Below are 17,800 nucleotides of genomic sequence, written 5' to 3'. Positions count from 1 at the left end.
ACATTTCAATGTATACATATATATACATACACAGACCTATCCATATTTACACATGTACATAATTCATACTTGCTGCCTTCATTCATTCCCATCGCCACCCCACCACACATGAAATGACAACCCCCTCCCCCCACATGCGCACCAGGTAGCGCTAGGAAAAGACAATAAAGGGCACATTCGTTCACACTCAGTCTCTAACTGTCATGTATAATGCACCAAAACCACAGTTCCCTTTCCACATCCAAGCCCCACAAAACTTTCCATGGTTAACCCTAAATGCTTCATATGCCCTGGTTCAATCCACTGACAGCATGTCGACCCCAGTATACCACACTGTTCCAATTCACTCTATTCCCTGCATGCCTTTCACCTTCCTGCTTGTTCAGGCCCTGAGTGCTCAAAAGCTTTTTCTTTTTTTTTTCTTCCTCTCATACTATTCGCCATGTCTCTTGTATACATTTGAAGAATGTACGTGACAAATACCTAGAAAAACAAATGGATTTGTATGGATCTGGAGAATTCATATGATAGAGTTCATAGAGATGCATTCTGGAAGATATTAAGAGTATATGGTGAGGGAAGTAAGTTGCTGGAAGCAGTGAAAGGTTTTTATTGAGGATGCAAGGCATGTGTATGAGTAGGAAGAGAGGAAAGTTATTGGTTCTCACTGAATGTAGGTTTGTGGCAGGGGTGCGTGATGCCTTCATGGTTGTTTAATTTGTTTATGGACAGGGTTGTTAGGGAGGTGAATGCAAGAGTTTTGGAGAGAGGGGCAAGTATGCAGTCTCTTGTGGATAAGAGGGATTGGGAAGTGAATCAGTTGTTGTACACTGATGATACAGTGCTGGTGGCTGATTCAGGTGAGAAACTGCAGAAGCTGGTTTGGTAAAGAGTGTGAAAGAAGAAAACTTCAAGTAAATGTGAATAAGAGGAAGGTTATTAGGAGAGTAGGGTTGAGGGACAAGTAAATTGGGAGGTAAGTTTGAATGGAGAAAAACTGGAGGAAGTGAAGTGTTTTCGATATCTGGGAGTGGATTTGGCAGAGGATGGAACCTATGGAAGCGAAATTGAGTCACAGGTTGGGGGAGAGGATAAAAGTTCAACACACCCTATTCTGCTCTATCAACTACACTCATTTCATTACCAAACATCTCTCTTAATCTTTCATTACTCCTGATCAAACAACCTCATACCACATAATGTCCTCAAACATTTAATTTCCAACACATCCACCCTCCTCGATACAACCCTATCTATAGCCCATGCTTTCCAACCATATGAAATTGCTAGAACCACTATTCCTTCATGTATACCCATTTTTGCTCTCTGAGATAATGTCCTCTCTCTCCACGCATTCTTCATCACCCCAAAACCTTCGCCCTCTTCCCCACCTTAAGACTCACTTTCACTTCCATGGTTCCATATGCTGTCAAGTCCAATCCTAGATATCTAAAACACTTCACTTCCTCCAATTTTTCTCCATTCAAACTTACATTCCAACTAACTTCCCCCTCAACTCTGCTGAGCCTAATAATCTTGCTCTTATTCACATCTACCCTTAACTATCTCCTTTCACACACTTTTCTAAACTGTCACCAATTTCTGCAGTTTCTCACTCAAATCAGTCACCAATGCTGTATCATCGGCAAACAACAACTGAATCACTTCCCAGACCCTCTCATCCCCAACAGACTGCATACTTACCCCTCTCTCCAAAACTCTTGCATTTACCTCCTTAACCAACCTATCTATATACAAATTAAGCAACCATGTTAACATCACACACCCATGCTGTAGACTGACCTTCACTGGGAACCAATCACTCTTTTCTCTTCCTACGTGTATATATGTCTTAAACCTTCCCTAAAATCTTATCACTGCTTTTAGTGACTTACCTCCCACACCACATATATCAAGACCTTCCACAAAGCTTTTCTATCAACCCTATCAAATGCCTTCCCCAGATCCATAAATGCCACATACAAATCCATCTGTTTTTCCAAGTATTTCTCACACACATTCTTCAATGCAAATACCTGATCCATACATACCCTAACACTTCTGAAACCACACTCCTCCTCCCCAATCTGATGCTCTATACATGCCTTCACCCTCTCAATCAATACCCTCCCATACAATTTTCCAGATATACTCAACAAACTTATGCCTCTGTAGTTTGAACACTCACCTTTACCCCATTTGCCTTTATACAATGGCACTACACATGCATTCTGCCAATCCTTAGGCACTTCATCATGATCCATATATACACTAAATATCCTTACCAACCACAGTCACCACCTTTTTTAATAAATTCAACTGCAATACCATCCAATCCTGCTGCCTTGCTAGATTTCATCTTCAGCAATGCTTTCACCACCTCTTCTCTCTCCACCAAACCACTCTCCCTAACTCTCTCACTTCACATATCAACTCACCCTAATCATCCCACATCTGCCACTCAATCATCAAACACATTCAACAAACCATCAAAATACTCACTCCATCTCCTCCTTACTCCACTGCAACCTGTTATCACCTTATCCCTTGACCCCTTCAACAATGTTACCATTTGTTCTTTTGTCTTTCGCACATTATTTACCTCCTTCCAAATCATCTTTTTATTTTCCCTAAAGATTAATGATGCTCTTTCACCCCAACTCTTGTGGCCATCTTTTTCCACCCCTGCACTTTCCTCTTGACCTCCTGTTCTTATTCATCTCTTATCCATCTTCCAATTATTTGCAATTCTTCCTTGTAAGTATTATCAAAATGCCTCTCTTTTCTCTTTCACTAGTGACTATACTGCCTCATGCCATCACTCACTACCCTTTCTAATCTGCGCACCTCCTAACCTTTCTCATGCCACATGCATGCATGCAATCAAGTATAATAAATAAATAAATAAGACATAGAAAAAGGAGAGTGTACAGCAGTGAGAAATCAGGATGCTTCTTAGTTTGAGAAACAAATCTCATGAAAGCTGACTAAATGACATAAATCTATTTAGCTTAGGAAAGAGGTGACCTCATACAGGGATTCAAAACCCTCAAAGGTTCTGATAATCTGATTCTAGCAAGCTACTTAAATTTTGATTCATCCAATTTCCCTTGTAGTAATGGATACAAACTCATGGGCTAACATTTTACCTCAAATGAGGGAAAGTACTTTTCTTTCTACAACGTTGCTTACATGTCAAATGATCTACCAACTACATGTTGACAGCAGTACTAAAAATACTTTTAAGAACAGATTTGACTAAGATTTTGCTTAAGTCCATAACAAACATTATTTGACCCTCCTTAGTCACATTAATAGCTTGCAGGTTTTCTCTTTCAATTATCTGTATGCCTTTCAACTTTTATCACACTAATCTGAGAGTACTGGATATTTTTCAGTATCAGAAACAGCCTTGGAGGGACCTAATGGTCCGTTGCTGTTTGAATTCATTTGTATTCTGGCATTTACTGACCTTGCTAAGCAATTACATGTATCATTTATGGTAAAAAAATTCTTCACATTTTTCTGCATTTCTCACAAATTGTATATGGTCATCAAGGAATTTCAATGCCAGATCTACAAAATATCTCATACTGAAAAGGTAGCAGTTAGTCAAATAAATTTCGATTTTTGGCAAGAAATTGACCCCTTTTGGGGCATCACCCTTAAAACTGAATTAAGTAAAGAGGTTAAGAAGATTCAGAAATTTTTTGATATACTGAAATCTAAACTTTTTCAAATATGATGTACCAATCAAATCCTATCCACAGTATCTAAACACTTTAGACATTAGGTGATTTCTTCATTCATTCACTGTTTCACTCCTCCAATCTCTTTCTGTATCAGTGTCAAAACATAAGGGGGCTTCCAGGTTTCCTTTTCCTATAGTAAGCTATTCCTCTGCCTCTGCATCCGAGTAATTCAATCTCAACAGATCCATATCAGAGCTTGTCAAGGCTTCTTGGCCTCCTCTTCATAAGTAATTCTCCACACAGTCTTACTCTTCCCAAACCTGAACTGGTACTGTTTACTCCCTGTGCTCCCTTCCTCTACCACTCCAGTTTTCCCCTTCGACCTCTCTCGTAGGATTGTCTATCTACTACACTGTACTGTACGGTACTAGAAATTTTCTAATTTCTTTTTGGTGCTTTATGCACCTCATTTATTTTGCTATCCAAGGATCACTAAAGATCTTGCTTGCCACAGTGATTATCTGCTACTGTTGTACAAAGTTGTTGATTTTTTTTTACATCTTTTGTGTTTAAATTTTTTTTTTGTTTTTCATGAAAAGACAGGTCATTCTTTTGTGTGTTTGCCTACATAAATAATCTTTTTATGATGACATGGTAAATGAACTGCCAGTTCATGAAGCATCACACAACAGGGACTAGGTGCATAAGGCATGAAAGACAAGCACCTGGGATGTCAGGGAAGGATGTGTCAACCACCCCTGTGCTCGCTCACTACACTGCAGTCACTATTCTTCCTGAAACACACGTGGTCATATCTCCTTGGTCAGTGCCTGCCTACCATCCACTACTGTTTTGTTATACAACTGTTACTAATGTATGCCTGAAAACAAAGTAATTTTTTTTTTCATCTGACAGGGACTCTGGCACTCTTAAGGAATGGAACTCACCTTCTATGTAAAAATGTACTCAACTTACATTAACCTCTCTTAAGAACATAACCCTTAGTAAAGGAGAGAAAGACCAGTAAGTAATGTAGTGTACACGTTCTGAGGTTTAAGAGTAGGACGGGTGAAGGCCTCTCTGATCATAAGAGAAGTAATGTGTAGCAGAGCTTATGTTCTAGATGGTATAGGACTACAGATGTTAATATAAAAAATTGAGCAGGATAAAAATAAGAGGAACTAAGAGATGAAAGTGCAAATTAAACTTCTGAAAAAATCTAAACACTTGAGAAATATGCCTGCCTTAAACACATATCTATTCTAATATTCTCACTGGCATGAAAAATATTTCAACAAACTCTTGAAAACCCAACTGTAAATCCATAGTAAGTACTATCCCTAACAACTCTGTTGCAGCTAACCTATTTTATGTGAAGTTTTCTTTTCATATACAACCACACACTTCAATATCACTTCAGCATTACACAAAACAGCACCATAACTTCTAATCCCTTGAAGTACCCTTTTTAATCGTAAACTAGTGCATTTACTCTCCATCCCAACAATGTCTGTTTTAAATAACCAATACTCTTCCTAGACAATGCATCCTTAATAAGTGCCACATCTGTAACATCCAATCAAATATTCACCTATGTGAGTGAGACTCATGTATACACTACCCTTTCTAATCTATACTATCATATCAAGTATTAGACCCTCAAAATCATCCTTCATTAATCTCCCTTTTGTATATCTTCCCAGAGTACCTGTGAGCCTCCTCTTTGTTTCCACTGTAAGCGTTTCTCACACCATACTCCTACAGTTAGCATGTTCATATATTTCATGTTATTGCACTCGTTCTTAAAGCCTTTAGCTTTACAGCTGCACAGGATCTGTATCATTATAGATCCCTGCTGCATATCTAACTAATAATCTCACATAATAATTAGTTTTTCATTTTTCCAAATCTGTCAAAAAAGTATGCCTTCTGCTGCATAGGAAGATGGCAAAATCACTGTACATTTCTAGATTCAACTGTCAAAACATTCCTCGTATATACAAATATGCTCCTTTCACTTGCCTCATGTAGTTATGATAAGCTAAGATATGCAACCTTCACTCTTCAGGAATTCATAGGTACCTACCAATAACACTATCATCATCAAATTCATCAGTAATAATGTATAACACCAGGATCCTTTCTGTGAAGGGGCTCCTTCAGCTTAAAGGCCACACTACTTCCAGCATCAAGAAAATCATGGAATCCTTTATAATAAGTTTGTCAATGAGAATGTACTCCTTTAAGTCATGGGATGATGCCGCTACGATGGTGAATTCTCATTCACAGTGTAACAACAAGCATGTGTGTCCAGCAATGCCTACCAGTTACATCAAGACTGGATTCATATCCTTTCTTAACATACAACTAAAACAAAAAAGGATTTATACTGCAAACTATTTGATACATATGCCTCACCTCAAAACATCAGTAGTATAGGAAGAATCCAATGGGTGGACCTTGTTATTTGTGCTGTGCAAGAATTCCTCAGACTGTGTGATCCCAGGAGAATGGAGGTGGAGGGCTGATTTGAGAAACACTGGACATGATGATTCAAGATGTGGACAGGATGACCAGAACCACCTTGGCAATCGCCCAGTGGATGCTGTCGAAACATAATATCCAAGAGCAAGAGGTTGTTGCAAGACTGAACCCCCGGAATCTTCTTGAGGGTCAACTAGAACAACTCCATTACTACGAGCTTGTCCAGAAAATTGTGAGGGGCTTGTTCTACCTCCTGCCCCCATAGTAGGACTACCTGGCTGGGAGAGGGAGTCTTGCTGACCACTTCCATCTTCCATATTATCTTCCTGATTTGGGCAAGTATCAAACATGAGAATATCACTAATGTTTAGTCCACCCATCCCCATATCACCCATGCCTCCACCCATATCATCTTCTAAGTCTTCCTCATCCAACAGTAAATCTGCATTTTCAAAGTGGAAAGCCTGTTCGTCCTGGAATCTCTGCTGTGCTGACTAGAAGAAAAAGAAAAGAATAAAACATTACGAATTACAAAAGTACACGTACAAACAAACATACATATATGTTTATCATCAATATACTTAACCACCGTGTTCCTGTGTTAGTGAGGTAGCACCACAAAACAAGAAGAAAAACCCATCCACTGATACATACAAATATATACATACACACACATACACATACATATATATACACATCTTTTTTCTTTTTCTTTCAAACTATTCGCCATTTCCCGTGTTAGCGGGGTAGCATTAAGAACAGAGGACTGGGCCTTTGAGGGAATATCCTCACCTGGCCCCCTTCTCTGTTCCTTCTTTTGGAAAATTTAAAAAAAAACGAGAGGGGAGGATTTCCAGCCCTCCCGCTCCCTCCTTTTAGTCGCCTTCTACAACACGCAGGGAATACGTGAGAAGTATTCTTTCTCCCCTATCCCCAGGGATAATATACATAAATACACATACATATTCATACATGATCCTTCATCCATTCCCAGCACCACCTCACCTCACAGGAAACAGCATCACCACTCCTCACGTCAGCAAGGTAGCATCAGGAAACAGACGAAAAAGGGCACATCCACTGACAATCATTCTCTAGCTGTCATGTGTCATGCACCATAACCACAGCTCCCTATCCACATCCTGGCCGATAAGACCTTTCCATGGTTTACCCCAGATGCTTCATTTGCCCTGGTTCAGTCCATTAACAATGTGTCAGCCAGAGTATAACACATCATTCAAATTCACTCTATTCCACGCATGCCTTTCACCCTCCTGCATCTTCAGGCCCTGATCGCTCGAAGGCTTTCCCATGCCATCCTTCCATCTACAATTTGGTCTCCCGCTTCTCCTTTTTCCCTCCACCTCTGACTAATATGTCCTTTGTCAACCTTTCCTCTCTCATTCTCTCCATATGTCCAAAGCATTTCAACACACTCTCTTCTGCTCTGTCAACCACACTTTTCTTTTTTTACCACACATCTCTCTTACCATTCATTATTTGCTCTATCAAACCACCTCACACCACATATTGTCCTCAAGCATTTCATTTCCAACATATCCACACTCCTCTGTAGAACTCTGTAACCCATTCCTCACAACCATACAATATTGTTGGAACTACTAGTCCTACAAACATACCCATTTTCACTCTCCAAGATAATGTTATCTCTTTCCACACATTCTTCATCTCTTTCAGAACCTGAGCCCCGTCCCCCATCCTGTGACTCGCTTCCATTCCATGGTTCCATTCGCAGCTAAGTCACTCCCAGATATTTAAAACATTTCACTTCCTTTAATTTTTCTCCATTCAAACTTACATCCCAATTAACTTGTCCCTCCACCTTACTGAACCTAATAACCTTGCTCTTCTTCACATTTACTCTCAACTTTCTGCTTTCACACACTTTTCCAAACTCAGTCACCCAATTCTACAGCATCTCACTTGAAAGAGTGAAGAAAGACTGACAAAGAGGATATATGAGTAAGAGGTGGAGGGAACAAGAAGAAGCGGAGACCAAATTGGAGGTTGAATGATGGAGCGAAAAAGATTTTGAGCCCATTCCTTACAACTTTATAATATTGTTGGAATTACTAGTCCTACAAACATACCCATTTTCGCTCTCCAAGATAATGTTATCTCTTTCCACACATTCTTCATCTCTTTCAGAACCTGCGCCCCCTCCCCCACCCTGTGACTCGCTTCCATGACATGGTTCCATTCGCAGCCAAGCCCACTCCAGAATTCTAAAACACTTCACTTCCTCTAACTTTTCTCCATTCAAACTTACATCCCAATTAAGTTGTCCCTCCACCTTACTGAGCCTAATAACCATGCTCTTATTCAAATTTATTCTCAACTTTCTCCTTTCATACACTTTTCCAAACTCAGTCACCAACTTCTGCAGCATCTCACTTCAATGAGTGAGGAAAGACTGAAGAGGATATATGTGTAAGAAATGAAGGGAACAAGAAGCGGGAAACCAAATTAGAGGTGAAATGATGGAGCGAAAAGGATTTTGAGCGATCAGGGCCTGAACATACAAGAGGGTAAGAGACTTGCAAGGAATAGAGTGAATTGGAATGACATGGTATACCACAGTTGACATGCTGTCAATGGACTACACCAGGGTATGTGAAACATCTGGGGTAAACCAAGGAAAGGTCGGTGGGGCTTGGATGTGGAAAGGGAGCTGTTGTTTCGGAGCATTATACATGACAGCTAGAGAATGAGTGTGAACGAATGTGGCCTTTTTGTCTTTTCCAGACACTATCTCACTGAAGGAGGGGGAAGCAATGCTATTTCCTGTGGGGAGTGGTGGTGCCAGGAATGGATGAAGGCAAGCAAGTATGAATATGTACATGTGTGTATGCAGTCTGTTGTGGATGAGAGAGCGTCGGAAGTGTCAGTTGTTGTTCGCTGATGATACAGTGCTGGTGACTGAGTTTGGTAAAGTGTGTGAGAGAAGAAAGTTGAGAGTAAATGTGAATAAGAGCAAGGTTATTAGGTACAGTAGGGTTGAGGGTCAATTCAATTGAGAGGTAAGTTTGAATGGAGAAAAACTGGAGGAAGTGAAGTGTTTTAGATATCTGGGGGTGGATTTGGCAGCGGATGGAACCATGGAAGCGGAAGTGAATCATAGGGTGGGGGAGGGGGCGAAAGTTCTAGGAGCGTTGAAGAGTGTGTGGAAGTCAAGAACATTATCTCGGAAAGCAAAAATGGCTATGTTTGAAGGAATAGTGGTTCCAACAATGTTGTATGGTTGCGAGGCGTGGGCTATGGATAGAGTTGTGCGCAGTAGGGTGAATGTGCTGGAAATGAGATGTTTGAGGACAATATGTGGTGTCAGGTGGTTTGATCGAGTAAGTAATAATAGGGTAAGAGAGATGTGTGGTAATAAAAAGAGTGTAGTTGAGATAGCAGCGGAGGGTGTTTTGAAATGGTTTGGTAACATGGAGAGAATGAGTAAGGAAAGATTGACAAAGAGGATATATGTGTCAGAGGTGGAGGGAACGAGAAGAAGTGGGAGACCAAATTGGAGGTGGAAAGATGGAGTGAAAAAGATTTTGAGTGATTGGGGCCTGAACATGCAGGAGGGTGAAAGGCGTGCAAGGAATAGAGTGAATTGGAACGATGTGGTATACCGGGGCCGACGTGCCGTCAATGGATTGAACCAGGGCATGTGAAGTGTCTGGGGTAAACCATGGAAAGTTCTGTAGGTCCTGGGTGTGGAAAGGGAGCTGTGGTTGCGGTGCATTATTACATGACAGCTAGAGACTGAGTGTGAACGAATGTGGCCTTTGTTGTCTTTTCCTAGCGCTACCTCGCACACATGAGGGGGGAGAGGGTTGTTATTACATGTGTGGCAAGGTGGCGATGGGAATGAATAAAGGCAGACTGTATGAATTATGTACATGTGTATATATGTATATGTCTGTGTGTGTATATAAATGTATACGTTGAGATGTATAGGTATGTATATTTACGTGGGTGGACATATATGTATATACATGTGTATGTGGGTGGATTGGGCCATTCTTTCGTCTGTTTCCTTGTGCTGCCTCGCTAATGCAGAAGACAGCGACAAAGCAAAATAATAATAAAAAAAAAATAATATATATTTTTTCAAACTATCGCCATTTCCTGCGTTAGCGAGGTAGCATTAAGAACAGAGGACTGGGCCTTTGAGGGAATATCCTCACCTGGCCCCCTTCTCTGTTTCTTCTTTTGAAAAAAAAAACAGAAAAGAATGGCCCAACCCACACACACATGTATATACATATACGTCCACACACGCACATATACACACCTATACATCTCAATGTATACATATATATACACACACAGACATATACATATATACACATGTACATAATTCATACTGTCTGCCTTTATTCATTCCCATTGCCACCCTGCCACACATGAAATAGCAACCCCCTTCCTCCTCATGTGCGCAAGGTTGCGCTAGGAAAAGACAACAAAGGCCACATTCGTTCACACTCAGTCTCAAGCTGTCATGTAATAATGCACCGAAACCACAGCTCCCTTTCCACATCCAGGCCCAACAGAACTTTCCATGGTTTACTCCAGATGCTTCACATGCCCTAGTTCAATCCATTGACAGCACATTGACCACCGGTATACCACATCATTCCAATTCACTATTCCTTGCATGCCTTTCACTCTCCTGCATGTTCAGGCCCCGATCACTCAAAATCTTTTTCACTCCATCTTCCCACCTCCAATTTGCTCTCCCACTTCTCCTCGTTCCCTCCACCTCTGACACAATATCCTTTTCGTCAATCTTTCCTCACTCGTTCTCTCCATGTGAACAAACCATTTCAAAACACCCTCCTCTGCTCTCTCAACCACACTCTTTTTATTACCAAACATCTCTCTTACCCTATCATTACTTACTCGATCAAACCACCTCACACCACATATTGTCCTCAAACATCTCATTTCCAGCACATCCACCCTCCTGCGCACAACTCTATCCATAGCCCATGCCTTGCAACCATAAAACATTGTTGGAACCACTATTCCTTCAAACATACCCACTTTTGCTTTCCGAGATAATGTTCTCGCCTTCCACATATTCTTCAATGCTCCCAGAACTTTCGCCCCCCTCCCAAACCCTATGATTCACTTCCGCTTCCATGGTTCCATCTGCTGCCAAATCCACTCCTAGATATCTAAAACACTTCACTTTCTGCAGTTTTTCTCCATTCAAACTTACCTCCCAATTGACGTCCCTCAACCCTACTGTACCTAATAACCTTGCTCTTATTCACATTTACTCTTAACTTTCTTCTTTCACACACTTTACCAAACTCAATCACCAGCTTCTGCAGTTTCTCACATGAATCAGCCACCAGCGCTGTATCATCAGCGAACAACAACTGACTCACTTCCCAAGCTCTCTCATCCCCAACAGACTTCATACTTGCCCCTCTTTCGAAAACTCTTGCATTCACCTCCCTAACAACCCCATCCATAAAAAAATCAAACAACCATGGAGACATTACACACCCCTGTTGCAAACCTACATTCACTGAGAACCAATCACTTTCCTATCTTCCTACACGTACACATGCCTTACATCCTCGATAAAAACTTTTCACTGCTTCTAACAACTTGCCTCCCACACCATATATTGTCAATACCTTCCACAGAGAATCTCTATCAACTCTATCATATGCCTTCTCCAGATCCATAAATGCTGCAAACAAATCCATTTGCTTTTCTAAGTATTTCTCACATACATTCTTCAAAGCAAACACCTGATCCACATATCCTCTTCCACTCATGAAACTACACTGCTCTTCCCCAATCTGATGCTCTGTACATGCCTTCACCCTCTCTACCAATACCCTCCCATATAATTTACCAGGAATACTCAACAAACTTATACCTCTGTGATTTGAGCACTCACTTTTATCCCCTTTGCCTTTGTGCAATATCACTATGCAAGCATTCCGCTAATCCTCAGACACCTCACCATGAGTCATACATACATCAAATAACCTTACTAACCAGTCAACAATACAGTCACCCCCTTTTCTAACAATTCCACTGCAATACCATCCAAACCCTGCTGCCTTGCCGGTTTTCATCTTCCGCAAAGCTTTTACTACCTCTTCTCTGTTTACCAAATTATCTTCCTTAACCTTCTCACTCTGCACACCACCTCGACCAAATCACCCTATATCTGCCACTCTATCATCAAACACATTCAACAAACCTTCAAAATACTCACTCCATCTCCTCACATCACCACTACTTGTTATTACCTCCCTATTAGCCCCCTTCACTGAAGTTCCCATTTGTTCCCTTGTCTTACGCACTTTATTTACCTCCTTCCAAAACATCTTTTTATTCTCCCTAAAATCTACTGATACTCTCTCACCCCAAATCTCATTTGCCCTCTTTTTCACCTCTTGCACCTTTCTCCTGACCTCCTGCCTCTTTATCTTATACATCTCCCACTCATTTGCATTATTTCCCTGCAAAAATCGTCCAAATGCCTCTCTCTTCTCTTTCACTAACAATCTTACTTCTTCATCCCACCACTCACTACCCTTTCTAATCTGCCCACTTCCCACGCTTCGCATGCCACAAGCATCTTTTGCACAAGCCATCACTGCTTCCCTAAGTACAACCCATTCCTCCCCTAGTCCCCTTACGTCATTTGTTCTCACCTTTTTCCATTCTGTACTCAGTCTCTCCTGGTACTTCCTCACACAAGTCTTCTTCCAAAGCTCACTTACTCTCACCACTCTTTTCACACCAACATTCTTCTTTTCGGAAAACCTCTACAAATTTTCACCTTCGCCTCCACAAGATAATGATCAGACATCCCTTCAGTTGCACCTCTCAGCACATTAACATCCAAAAGTCTCTCTTTCACGCACCTATCAATTAGAATGTAATCCAATAACGCTCTCTGGCCATCTCTCCTACTTATATACGTAGACTTATGTATATCTCTCTTTTTAAACCAGGTATTCCCAATCACCAGTCCTTTTTCAGCACATAAATCTATAAGCTCTTCACCATTTCCATTTACAACTGAACACCCCAAGTACACCAATTATTCCCTCAACTGACATATTACTCACATTTGCATTCAAATTACCCATCACTATAACCCGGTCTTGTGCATCAAAACTACTAACACACTCATTCGGCTGCTCCCAAAACACTTGCCTCTCATGACCTTTCATCTCATGCCCAGGTGCATATGCACCAATAATCACCCATCTCTCTCCATCCACTTTCAGTTTAACCCATATCAATCTAGAGTTAATTTCTTACACTCTATCACATACTCCCACCAATCCTGTTTCAGGAGTAGTGCTACTCCTTCCCTTGCTCTTGTCCTCTCACTAACCCCTGACTTTACTCCCAAGACATTCCCAAACCACTCTTCCCCTTTACCCTTAAGCTTCGTTTCACTCAGAGCCAAAGCATTCAGGTTCCTTTCCTCAAACATACCACCTATCTCTCGTTTTTGTCATCTTGGTTACATCCACACACATTTAGATAACCCAATCTGAGCCTTCGCAGAGGATGAGCACTCCCCATGTGACTCCTTCTTCTGTTTCCTCTTTTAGAAAGTTAAAAATACATACATTAAATAACCTTACCAACCAGTCAACAACATAGTCACCCCCTTTTTTAATAAATTCCACTGCAATACCATCCAAACCCGCAGCCTTGCCGGCTTTCATCCTCCGCAAAGCTTTTACTACCTCTTCTCTGTTTACCAAATCATTCTCTGACCCCTTTCATTTTGCACACCACCTCAACCAAAACACCCTATATCTTCCACTCTATTATCACAAACATTCAACAAACCTTCCAAATACTCACTCAATCTCCTCACTTCATCACTACTTGTTATTATCTCCCCATTTGCCCCCTTCATCGATGTTCTCATTTGTTCTCTTATCTTACACATGTTATTTACCTCCTTCCAAGACATTATTTTATCTTTCCTAAAATTTAATGATACTCTCTCACCCAACTCTAATTTGCCCTCTTTTTCGCATCTCACACCTTTCTCTTGACCTCCTGCTGAGTTCTTTTATACATCTCCTGGTCATTTGTTTTCCCTGCAAAAATCGTCCAATGCCTCTCTTTTAACTTTCACTAACACCTTACTTTTTCATCCCACCACTCACTACCCTTTCTAATCTGCCCACCTCCCACCTTTCTCATGCCACATACATCTTTTGCGCTAGCTATCATTGCTTCCTTGAATACATCCCACTTCTCCCCCACTCCCCTCACATCATTCATTCTCACCTTTTACCATTCTGTACTCAATCTCACCTGGTACTTCCTCACGCAAGTCTCCTTTCCAAGCTCACTCTCACCACTCTCTTCTCCCCAACATTCTCTCTTCTTTTCTGAAAACCTCTACAAATCTTCACCTTCGCCTCCACAAGATTGTGATCAGACATCCCTCCAGCTGCCCCTCTTAGAATATTTACATCAAAAAGTCTCTCTTTTACACGCCTATCAATTAACACGTAATCCAATAATGCCTTTTGATGATCTCTCCTACTCACATATGTGCACTTACATATATCTCTCATTCTAAACCAGGTATTCCCAATCACCAATCCTTTTTCAGCACACAAATCCACAAGATCTTTACCATTTCCATTTTCAACACTGAACACCCCATGTACACCAATTATACCCTCAACTGCCACATCACATACCTTCGCATTCAAATCACCCATCACTATAACCTGGTCTCATGCATCAAAGCTGCTCCCAAAACACTTGCCTCTCATGATCTTTCTTCACATGATCAGGTGCACAGGCACCAATAATCACCCATCTCCCTCCATCCACTTTTAATTTTACCCAAATCTACAATTTATATATCTCAAACCTTACAGTCAGTTCTAAGAACGAAAAGGCTCTGTATGATTAACAATGCAATAAGTTGAGAACAATATGCAAGTGAAAAAGCATCAAATTTCATGTTGAGTCATAAAAAAACAACTAAAATTATTGTTTATTACTTGATTTTGGGAATGGCTATGTAGCAGAATGTTCAGGATGATCATCTCATATTCATTCTTGTAACTATGCAGTTAGGTTTGAGCCAAACTTCAGGTGGCATTACACTAGTATGTTTTGTGTCAATTTAATATCACTGATATTTGATGAACTTATACTGCCCATTAAGCAATAGAAAAGTGTGTGTGTTTGTGTGTGTGTGTGTGTGTGTGTGTGTGTGTGTGTGTGTGTGTGTGTGTGTGTGTGTGTGTGTGTGGGGGGGTGGGGTGTTGCTATTTCATGTGTGGCAGGGAATAGATGAAGGCAGCAAGTATGAATATGTACATGTGTATAAATGCGTATGTCTGTGAATGTATATGTATGTATACATTGAAATGTATAGATATGTACATGTTAGTGTGTGGGCATTTATGTATATACATGTGTATGTGGGTGGGTTGGGCCATTCTTTTTTCTGTTTCCTTGAGCTACCTCGCTAATGCGGAAGACGGCGATTAAGTAAATAAAAAAAAAAATCAACATTACAGCTCTAAAGCATATTTCCCCAATTAATGAATTCTAAACTTCTTACAATGTCTTTATAAACCATGGACATACCTCATTTGTTTTGTTTAAATTCATATCACATAGCTTCATCTGAGCTACAGACACAGATGAAATACTCTATACTACAAAATCATGAAATGTAAGAATACATGCAAGAACCTTAAAAATCATACAAACCTGTGCTGTGGCAGAAGTTGGGAAGACCAGTATATGTGTACAAGTGAGATCCTGTGGTGTTGATAAACTGCAATTCTGACTGTTTTGGCCAAATCTCTCATCAGGTGTAAACATATCTGGCATCATTCGAAATGAAGAGTCAGGTTCCATGGACACCAAACAGGCAGAAAGTATACATGGGGCATCTCCTGGGAACAGATAAGCGCACTGTTTGCACATTTCCTTAAGGTTCTTTGATGCTTGGATGAGAGATTTTCGTGATAACAAGGAAGACCAACCCTTCAATTCTCCATGTCCCATTCTACCAAGTCTACCAACGACCAGACGCCATGGGTGAACACCAACAGACATGACACTTAAAATCCAGTCCATTAACTTCTTCAGTCCATATCGACGTGCTGATGCCTTCTTTCTTCTTGTTCTAGAACACAGAAAAAATCAATAGGTTACTTGTCTGCAACACATATCTGTCTAACAATTAAACTATCATTGTGTATGCTGAGTTTTCAACAAGCACTCAAGTCACAACATATCTACCTACTTTCAGTGATTAGGCACTTAAAAAATTATTAAAATTTGTATCAGAGAATTCTGCTTGAAAATAAAGTACTACTAACTCCTATATTCATAATAAGTGATGTCAATATGTACATGAAAGTAATAAAATATGTGGTAGTTAACATAAATCAGATGTAGGCAAGAGAAGCAATTAATGTCTATATGGACAGAAGAATTTGTGAAAGGTGAGAATGTTATCTTGGAGAGCAAAAATGGGTATGTTTGAAGGAACAGTGGTTCCAACAATGTTATATGGTTGTGAGGCACAACCTTAGCTATAGCTAAGGTTGTGTGGAGGAGGGTGGATATGTTGGAAATGAGATGTCTGAGGACAATATGTGGTGTGAGGTGGTTTGATCGAGTAAGAAATGAAAGGGTAAGAGAGATGTGTGGTAATAAAAAAAGAATGTGGTTGAGAGAGTAGAAGAGGGTGTATTAAAATGGTTTGGTCACATGGAGAGAATGAGTGAGGAAAGATTGACAAAGAGGATATATGTGTCAGAGGTGGAGATAATGAAGAGAAGCGGGAGACCAAATTGGAGGTGGAAGGATGGAGTGAAAAAGATTTTGAGCGATCGGGGCCTGAACATACAGGAGGGTGAAAGGCATGCAAGGAATAGAGTGAATTGGAATGATGTGGTATACTGGGGTAAACCATGGAAAGTTTTGTAAGGCCAAGATGTGGAAAGGGAGCAGTGGTTTCGATGCATTACACATGACAGCTAGAGACTGAGTGTGAACGAATGTGGCCTTTGTTGTCTTTTCCTAATGCTACCTCACACGTGCGTGGGGGGAGGGGGGTACCATTTCATGTGTGGCGATGGGAACGGATGAGGGCAGCAAGTATGAATATGTACATGTGTATATATGTATATGCATATGTATGTATACACTGAAATGTATAGGCATGTATGTGAACATATGTGGGTGGGTTGGGCCATTCTTTCATCTGTTTCCTTGCGCTACCTTGCTAACGCAGGAGACAGCGACAAAGTATAACAAATAAATCTCTCTTACCCTTTCATTACTTACTTGATCAAACCATTTTACACCACATGCTATCCTCAAACATTTAATTTCCAACACATCCAACCTCTTCTGCAAAACACTTAAATGTTGTTGGCAATACTATTCCTTCAAACATACCCATTTTTGCTCTCCAAGAAAACATTTTCTCTTTCCACATATTCTTCATTGCTCCCAGAACCTAACTCCCCTCCCCCAACCAATGATTCACTTCAACTTCCATATTTCAATTAGCTGCCAAGTCCACACACCACATATCTAAAACACTTCACTTACTC

General features: G+C 40.6%; 1 protein-coding gene across 3 annotated transcripts in view; it reads right to left on the bottom strand.

Moving 5' to 3' along the window:
* The window catches only part of skd (mediator complex subunit skuld), a 722,241-nt gene that overhangs the window by 43,802 nt on the left and 660,639 nt on the right, over positions 1–17,800 (bottom strand). For all 3 annotated transcript variants that reach the window (XM_071664981.1, XM_071664980.1, XM_071664979.1), the window contains 2 exons: positions 15,939–16,359; positions 6,111–6,670 (listed from right to left, as the gene is read on the bottom strand). In XM_071664981.1, the coding sequence (XP_071521082.1) occupies positions 6,111–6,670; positions 15,939–16,359 (981 nt within the window). The remainder of the gene's footprint in view (positions 1–6,110; positions 6,671–15,938; positions 16,360–17,800) is intronic.

Source organism: Panulirus ornatus, chromosome 9 (genome assembly GCF_036320965.1).
Source record: "Panulirus ornatus isolate Po-2019 chromosome 9, ASM3632096v1, whole genome shotgun sequence".
Lineage (NCBI taxonomy): Eukaryota > Metazoa > Arthropoda > Malacostraca > Decapoda > Palinuridae > Panulirus > Panulirus ornatus.
The sequence above is the reverse complement of the archived record's forward strand: the minus strand, read 5'-3'. Positions and strand labels throughout refer to the sequence as shown.